This window comes from Acomys minous (assembly GCF_964271855.1).
Source record: "Acomys minous genome assembly, chromosome: 2".
Taxonomy (NCBI): Eukaryota; Metazoa; Chordata; class Mammalia; order Rodentia; family Muridae; genus Acomys; species Acomys minous.
The window spans coordinates 131868082-131877192 of NC_140484.1; the positions used below are offsets into that span (position 1 = coordinate 131868082).

General features: G+C 55.5%; 1 protein-coding gene across 1 annotated transcript; it reads right to left on the reverse strand.

Moving 5' to 3' along the window:
• Positions 1–5051: 5051 nt before the first annotated feature.
• On the reverse strand, positions 5052–8142 carry TPBGL (trophoblast glycoprotein like). The gene has a single exon (XM_084774022.1). The coding sequence runs from the start codon at positions 7677–7679 to the stop codon at positions 6528–6530; it is 1152 nt and encodes a 383-aa protein (XP_084630148.1). The 5' UTR covers positions 7680–8142; the 3' UTR covers positions 5052–6527.
• Between the last annotated feature and the right edge of the window lie 969 nt (positions 8143–9111).

Consider the following 9111-nt stretch of genomic DNA (forward strand, 5'->3'; position numbering starts at 1 on the left):
GATGAGGAGGAACCCACACTGCAGAGCTAGGGGAGGCTCTGCCAAGACAGGACCCTGAAAAAATGTTCAAAAGAGGACCAGAAAACAAAACCATACTAAAAATATGAAGCGAAGAAGCCAAGTCTAAATTATGTCTTGCAGGGACGCGTTAGCTTAGGGTCTCAGGTTGGCCTTGTAATAGCTGAGGCTGGCCTCCTGCTGCTGCTCCTCCTACCTCTGCCTCCCAAGAGCCTGGACCGAAGGCATCTACGCCAAGTTTATTTGCTTTGTAGAACAGTAAGGGAGGAACCGGCCACCCAGGCATCTTATATCATTGCAATTCCAGTTTAATGAGGCGGGAGGTTGTAGGAGTCTACGGAAGTACAGAGAGGGAGGTCAGAGCGCCCCGTGTGATTCCTCTCCCTCTGGCGTTGTGTATCCGTGGGGGGGGGGTAGGACTGAGGCCACTGGAGCTTTGAAAATATTTTCTATGTACTAGGATGAGGGCCTGAAAGTGAGACGGTCTACCCCCGTCCTGATGTGGGCAAGGGGCAAGAAAAGTGGCCAGTATGGGAGAAGGTCCAGATGCAAAGCGCTGGCAGAGTCCTGATGCTATTCTGGGAAGAAAGTGCTGTGCTAATGGAGACACGGGGCAGGGGACAGCTGGCTGCATCAGTAAGGTGTGCGGAGGAGCTGTCATGGCAGACAGCAAGAGAGGGGGGGGTATTAGTTACACAGTTCTTGGAGACTAGTTAGCCAAGCCCAGCAGTTCAGCACTTTCTCTCTCCTGGTCTCTTGTCAAAAGTCACTGAGTCTGAAGCCTGCAGCCTACATAACTCCAATTAATCTTTGTCCCACTTCTATTACACACACACACACACACACACACACACACACACACACACACACACACGGGGGGAGGGGGAAGGTGTGTGTGTCTGTATAATCTATTTTAAAAGCAGAGTTGCATGTAGCCCAAGGTGACATTGAACCTCCTACATAGTCAAGGATGACTTTGAACTTCTGATTTTTTTTTTTTTTTTTTGCCTCCCAGTTCCCAATTGCTGGAATTACAGTCATGTACTGCTATGTCTCATTTGTGCCGCTTTGGGAACCAAAGCCAGGGCTTTGTGCATGCTAGGAAAGCACTCTACCAATGAAGCTATATCCCCAGCCTCCCTATTTAAAAAATAAAATACAAATGTTAAGTTTTTATTTTTGTCTATGTGTGTGCCTGTATGTGTATGAAGTGTATGTACAGGTGCTTTGAGACCAGCAGAGGGTGTCAGATCTTTTGGATCTGGAGTTCTGGGCAGGAACCAAATTTGTGTCATTAGAAGAACAGCAACAGCAAGTGCCACCCAGGGTCATGGTGAATGTGGCCATACGGGCACAGGGCATTACGGAAATCCATGAGTCGACCATTCAAACTGAGAAACTTTGATGTAAAACGACTTGAGTCATTTCTTCGGTTCTTCCTCTTCCTCCTTTTGAGATTTAAGTGGAAAAAAAAAGTTTTAAATGTTATCTATTTATGTGTGCCCATCTGCATGTATTTGTACATTCATGTGGGCCCCTGAGCAAGCCAGAAGAGAGCACCAAGTCCCTTGGAGCAGTTGTGAGATGCCTGCCCTGGGTGCTGGGATCTGGGTTCCTCTACAAGAGCAGCAAGTACTTTTAGCCACTGAGCAACCTCTCCAGTCCCCATTCATTGCTGTTGTTGTTTGAGGCCTAACTCTGGCCTTGGACGGCCTCGAATTTGTGGCAACTCTCCCGCTTTGCCTCCCAACACCTAGGCTTACAGGTGTGTGCCTCCATGCCTGGATTTCCATCTAATTAGTATTATTTTTAATTTCTCCCGTGTGATTATTCAAAGCGAGTCCTTTTACATCAAAGTTTCCCACTTTGAGCCGTCAACTCAGGGACTTCCCTAACGTCCTGTGCATGTGTGGCCACATTCACAGTGACCCTGTGTGGCACCATCTGAACCTGGGACACCTGTAAGATCTGGTTCTTGCGTGTGAACCCTGTGCCCTGTGTCGTGCAGGAGGAAGGGCTTGCCTGAATGTTAGGGCCTTGAGCTCGGGCATCCAGAATCAGTCCCTGGCTTCCCTCGCGGCAGTCTTAGTCCCCAGCACAGCTGTTGCCTCCATGAAGCGAGATTGGTACTCCTACAACCAATTTGGAGCAGCTGATGACGTGTGGGTGAGCGTGTATCCCATTGCGGGCTTTCATTTTTCCTCTTTAGGCTTTCATGGTTCGGCCTGGCTTCCGGAATCAGAACCACAGGAATAAGAGGATGCTGAGTTCAGAGGTGATGAGCCTCAGACTCAGGGCACACCCACCTGGAGGGCAGGCATTCAGGGCTCTGTGTGACCTGACTGGGCTCCAATGTCTGAACTGCCATCTCCACACGCATCCAAGGAAGAGTGAGTTGAGCGCCACCTATCCGCAACCCCTGGAAAAGCTGCCCCTGTAGGAAAGCGGGTGGGCGCACTTAGTGGGGTGAGGATACAGAGAAGGGGTTCAGAAGGAGGCCTAGTGCACGAGCACAGCTTTATTAACTGTCCCATTCACTTTTCTCAGCCCAGGAAAGAGCATGCCTGTAAATTACCGCCGAGCGTCTGCCGGGCTGGCCTAATGAAGACAGAGATGGGCTTCAGTGGGAGGCGGTGTCTCCAGAGGTCAGAAATCCAGCTCATCCTGAACAGAAGAAGTCCAAGCTCAGAGAAACAAGGGAGTCTAGGAGACTTGTCGGTCTAGGCTAGAAAGAGAGAGGCTGACTCGGCAGCATCCTTCAGCGCCCAGCGAGGACCCACCTGGTTCAAGGGTTCAAGTGACCCGGGAGAGAGGGGTGCTTTGTCCCCAGGCTCTTGCCAGGCCCTCGCGGGGGGCTCTCATTTGAGATCTGAGGGCGCCGGTAGGCTCAGGGTCACCGACACAAGACGCTTCCCCTGGAGGAGTTTTTTGAAAGGCAATTTCGCACTGTTTACAGGTCACAGCAGCCCGGGAAGTCTGCCATGTGTCTCTAAGTGCGTAGCGTAGCGGGTTCATGTCTACCACGCTCTGACAGTTACACCCACACTTTCCCTCCCTCTCTGCTCTGAAAGGGGACATCCCAGAGAGAGCTTTTCCCCTGCCACTCCATCCGTGCTGTGCCTATCCTCTGGGCCTCTGCTTACCCCTCATTCCTTGCAGTTTCTGGGAGAGGCTTTGCACTGAGAGGATGGTATCAAGGAGTCAAGATGACTCATTGCTGGGATCACAACACCTGGGAGGCTAAGACTGGAGGGTCTTGAGTTCAAGGCTACACAGCAAGGCCCTGTATCAAAACCACCACCACCACCAACAACAACAAAACCACAAAACCAAGGGCTTGGGGTACAGCTCAGTGGCACAATAATTGCCTAGCACATGCAACAATCTGGCTTTGACCCTCTAGGACTGCAAAACCCAAACAGAATAAACCCCCAACTCCACTCAAATTCTATTTCATCCGTGAAGTCCTTTTAGGCTGGGGTCAGGGGCTCTTCCTGTACCTCTCAGTGTTTCCTGGGATTTTTTTTCCCTAGGCCTTGATTAAATGACTCCTCCCTGGGTCATGGGCAGAGCTGTGTTCAGCGTTGGCTAAACAAACAGCTAGATTTGAAGAGAAGGAAGGCTGGGGACGTGGGCTGGCAGACAGCAACGGAGGGCAGCAGACCAGAGCTGGCTTCTGATGGGAGTCGGTAAAAGACATGAAGGCAAAACCTCGCCTCGTATGCTGTAGGCCTTCAGTTGATTTTTCTTAATGTCTGTTGATATTTCATGCCTCAGTAAAACTAAGTTCTTAGGACTTAGACGAGTGCCCACAGTAGCACTACGTAAAAGGTGCACTTGTTTGCTGACAATGGACCCACAGCCAACAGCACAGTTTATTTGCCGGGACTCACTGCAGGCACAGACTTCCGTACCAGTACTGAAGTGATCTGTTGAGAGGTGGTTTTCTAACTGGATTGAGAGTGTCGCTGTTCTTGCTGGGCGTGGTGGCGCACGCCTTTAATCCCAGCACTCAGGAGGCAGAGGCAGGGGGCTCTCTGTGAGTTCAAAGCCAGCCTGGACTACAAAGTGAGTCCAGGACAGCCAAGGGCTGTTACACAGAGAAACCCTGTCTCGAAAAACAAAAGCAAACACACAGAAAAGCACATCGCTGTTCTTTTCTAGAGGATGGCCAAGGTACATGTTGAAGGTCACTGAGAGATGCTCATGGAAAACGGTTGGGAGAACAGGCACAGCATCCACTAGAGGAAGGCAAGGAGACTGTGCACCATGTTCCACTAAAGACAACAGAGGCTTCCTATGGCACTAGGATAGCCCTTTCAATATTTAGTAGCCACACAATCCAGAAACACGTGGCTCTGAACTTTGAAAATACATACAGGAATTCTAGGCATCTGCCTCCAGGCCTCTGAGATCCTGCCTCCCAAATCCACTTCTATTAAGGGGTCACTCTGTGCCCCGCTCCCCTCCAGATGCTGTTCCTCTGCCTCTTTCACATGCAGTGCTAAGCTTCAACTCCTCTAGACAAAAAAAAAAAAAAAAAAAAAAAAAAAAAAAAAAAAAAAAAAAAAGCACACCCTGATGCAGGAGGTATTAGCAAACAGATGGGGGCCCAGAGTAGCTAATAGCACCTCAGACAGTTTTGCCCCAATAAACTATATCTCCTCCAAGGCTGGCCTTTTCTTCCCAAGCAGCTCATTTGAGGCTAGGTCAGTGCAAACGTACCCCCCTTTCATCTCCCCACCCTAAACAAAGAGAAAGCATGGGATCCCATGCTGATGGTGAGAGAGCCCTTCTCAGGCCATCTGGAGATGGATGGAAACTTGCTTTTCCCCCCAGCTCCCTGCCCCCCCCCCACGTGTCTAGCCTCAATCTTGCTCTGTGCATTCACAGCCCACTCTTTTTTCCCCCACGCCTCTAGAGAGCGCATAAGGGCCATTGCCTCAAATGCCCTGTCACCTCTCACTCCCACCAATGCCCCAAGGTCAGTAGTAGAAGAAAAGACAGCACCACTTACAAGAGCAGAAAGCATTGGAGATTATTGCAGACTTTATAGAAAACAGCCCAAGGGAGGTCCAGATATCTCAGCTGAGGGTGGGAAGGTGGGCCTCAAGCCAATTACACAGCGCAGGAAGCCTTCCCGGGCAGAGGCAGCCCTTCTGCCTGACGTGGGGTGAGAGGACAGGGAGGCAGCCCCTCCTCACCATTGTGCTTTGGGATCATGCAGAAGGCAGGGCACCAAGGCCACGGCCTTGACCAGGAAGGCTTTCGACTAAAAGTGACCGAGACAAGAGGTCAGACTCTATCCCCTTCCAGAAGGCATGAGAGGTGGTAGCGAGGAGTTCCCAGGGGAGGACCACTTGGGTGGGGGTGGGAGGAGTCACAGAGGAACACTGCATAGGCAGCAGCTCCCAGCCTCACTTTTCCAGAGGGACCAGTGACCCTGGTTTGGAGACCCTGCTCACTCCACCTGCTCCTTTCCTCACCAGAGTCTGCCTGTATGCATGGGGGTGCTTGCTCCCCCCCAAATGGGAGAACTCTTCCTAGGAGGGCAGTGTGGAGCACCCCACCATGGGGGAGGTTCCTCTCTGGACCCTGACTGATGAATGGCAGGGGTAGGTAAAAATGCTAGTGATGGATGTCAAGGGAATTGAGAGCCTAAGACTTGGGCCAGGGCATGAAAGTGACTGAGGTGAAGAGCTGAGTTTGAGACTGAGGACAAACAAAACTTGAGTGTTGGGACACCAGAGCCCCAGCAGAAAGGCTGAGGGTGGATTCTACAGCAAGGCTTGTCCCTGGGATGAGAGAGAGACAAGGCTGGAGCTAAAACCCTGTCAGAGATGAGGAACCCGGGCAAGGACCAGGGTACAAAGCACAACAGACTAGAGGGGACCACGTAAGCCACAGAGCCTCCAGATGTGGGTTCCCGTGGTGCTCTACCTAAACCGCTGCGGCCGATGTGGGTGGAGAATCCAGCCTTCTGGGGTGAGACAGAAAGGCCCAAACTCCACAAAAACCTTCGGATGAGACCATAAGGGATGTAGAACCCTCTCTCCTCCCCGTCCCCTGCCCCCCCAGCTCTGGGAAAGGGACTGAGGGCTCCTAGCTGGGGACAGAGGTCAGTGCAGTCTAGCCAGGGTGTCTGGCTCAAAGCATGTATAGTGGTGGAGAAAGTGCTAGAGATTTCAAAATGGAAGAGCAGGGTCTTTGGGTGAGTCTAGCTACAGAGAAGGGATTTCAATGGTCCGAGAAGACAGGCAAGCAGATTTGTTTCCAGAAACAGATGGGGGCGTCTCTGGGTTTTTGACCTGGAAACTCTCAGGCCAGGGAAAAAAGAGTACACTTAGGGAACTTTGGGGTGGGAGAGATGTTTCGATCGATCCAAAGGTGTCAGAGATCCAAACTCGTGGGTGTGTCATCTCCGGGGCTCAGGCCAGGCAGGGGAAAGCTGGGTGGCCCCAGTAAAGTCATCAGCTGACAGGGACAGCCTCCCATCAGGGAGGTGAGGCTCAAAGACCTGAACCCGGGGAAGTGGCCCGGGAGCCGGCTGGGGCAGCCGGAGCGGGCGCGCGGCGTGGGTCTGCATCTTGCTCGTAGCGGTAGTGATAGCCCTCCATTTGGTCCCTGCAGGCCTCGCGCAAGTTGCGCATCCAGCGCTGAATGCCACGGCGGTTTAGGTAGAGCACCATGAGGAAGATGAGGCCGATGAGCGCCAGCACCAGCCCGAAGAAAACATAAGAAGCTTCTAGCTCCGGGCCGGCGACGTCCACCTCTTCCCCGCGCTCGTTAGCATCGCCGTCGGCGCAGCCCAGCCGCGTCTCGTCCAGGTCCATCAGAGGCCGATCGAGCAGGACGCGCGGGGAAGCGCAGCGCAGGCGGCGCGCATCGGGTACGCGCTCCGTGGCATTGTGCAGCCAGGCCAGCAGGGGGCGCGAGGTGCACCCGCAGCTCAGCGGGTTGTCCGCCAGCAGCAGGCGAGGCTGGGGCAGGTCGCCATCGCGCTCTAGCCCGCGCAGCTCGTCGGGGCCCAGACCCGTTAGAGCGTTGACTCGCGCATCTAGCTGCTCTAGACGGGGCAAGCGCAGCGCGGCGGGCGGCAGGTGGCTCAGCGCGTTGCCTGCCAAGCCCAGCAGGCGCAGCTCGGTCAGCGGGGCGAGCGCGGCGTCCAGTGCATCTAGCATCCCGGGGCCGCCCCGTACCAGCGCGTGATTGAGCTGCAGCGAGCGCAGCGCAGGCAGCCCGCGAAAGGCGCGGGAGCCCAGAGCGCGCAGCGGGTTGTGGCTCAGGTCGAGCGCCGCCAGGCTGGGCAGGCCGTCGAAGGCGCCGTCCTCCACCACCTCGATGTTGTTGTGTGTGAGGCGCAGCGCAGTGAGGAGAGGCAGGCGCACGCCGTCCGTCGCCTCCTCGTCCCCTCCCGCGAAGGCGGCGGCGCGCAGCACGGTCAGGTTGGCGCCCACGATGGTGAGGTTGCGCGCGTCGGGCGGCACGTCCCGCGGCGGCTGCCGGAGCTCCGCGCCGGACGCGCAGCGCAACAGCAGCCGGGGGCTGCCGAAGCAGTAGCACTGGAAGGGACAGGGCGCGGCGGGCCGGCTCAGCGCCGCCAAGAGCAGCAGCCCTGGCAGCGGGCTCCAGAGCCCCCGCTGTCCCGCGCGCGGGGCCATCGCGGCCGTCCCCGCATCCAGCCCCCGGCCCGCCGCGCTCACCAGTGAGTTGGGAGCGCTTGGTGATGATGGGATGGGGGTGGTACGGGAGGGTGGCGGTGGGCTAGACCTTGACTCGGAGCAGCTGACAGTCCCGATCGGTCCCTCCTCCTGCTTGTAAAGTCCGAGGAGGCTTCACTTTGCTGGCTGGGGGTGACAGGGGTCAGGCGGGGAGCGGAGCCCCCCGCCCCCGGTGCCCTGGTCGCCCAGCTCTCTGGCCTCCGACTTCCGCGGCCGTTCCGGGCTCCGAGCCGAGTGGGCAGGGTTTGCCTCCCCCTCCCCGCCTCCCGGCCGCCTCCTCCGCCCCCAGCGGAGTCTCCGCACCTCCTCGCGGAGGGAGGCGGGGTGGGAGGCCCCGGAGCACAGGCTTAGGGCTGCTGCGCTCTCCTGCTCCCCTGTTCTCTAGTTCCCAAGCTGCTGAGAAGTTTGGCTCCTCAAGCCCTCTCTTGCTTCTTTCCCCACCCCCATCCTTCAGGCAGGTTCTTTCCTCCTCCCTCCGAGGCACATGTTGGGCGGGGCCGTCAGGGCTGAGCTGGCAGGTGGGTCTGTATACCCAGTGAAGGTAGCAGAAGAGTTTAGTGCTGGCCCTAGAAGAGGAGGCAGGGCTGAGGGGTGGGCTGAGAAAGTTACTCTTCTTGTAGCCAAGGAAAGGGGCTGTGCTAAGGGAGCGAGCTTGGAAAATCTCTAGCCTTGGCTGCCTCCTCTGCGACCCCAGTTCCCTTAGGCTGTCTCTCCATCTCTGCAGATCCTGTGTCCAGTGTGTTTTGTCGACCATGCCCGAGGGAAGTCTGCAGCATCCCCCTCTCCTTCCACCTCCCACATCCCTAATTCAGACTGCCTGGCCTCTGGCAAGACCCCACCCCTCCTGGGCTCGGGGAGGCGGAGTAGGTGGAGTGATTCAGCTCTTTGCTTTCCCATCCTGCCCCAGCACCTGAGCGCTCCCAGGACACGGTGGTCAGCTTGCCCCTCCCCCTCCAAACTCCTCTACCAGTCAATATTGAGCGGGGTGGGGGGTGGGGTGGGGGTGGGGGTGGGGTGTGTGTGCAGGTTGCAAAAGAGGACTCTAAAAGCAGGGAAATCAGGTACAGATTTTTGTAGTGCGGCATTGGGGTGTGGTAGGATCCGGAGCTGCGGTGGGCTTGTTTTGTTCTGGATTTTTGCTTATTTACTTTTTTTTTTTCCTCCTCCAGGACTGGGTAGCTCAAGACCTGATTTAAAGAGACAGACTCCGGAGAAGGGAGCATTCCTAGTCTTGGCATGAATTATTAAGGTTGGAGAAGTTGACATTTGATCTGCGGGCCATTCGAGTATCTAGCTTGGCAGAGCTTGTTGGGATAGAGGCTCCCCTCCTCCCCATAGGAATCAGTCAGTCTATTTCTCCCGAATTGGAGAC

Bases quoted from the DNA above. Each gene is read 5' to 3' on its own strand.
- TPBGL (XM_084774022.1), bottom strand. From the start codon at position 7,679: ATGGCCCCGCGCGCGGGACAGCGGGGGCTCTGGAGCCCGCTGCCAGGG.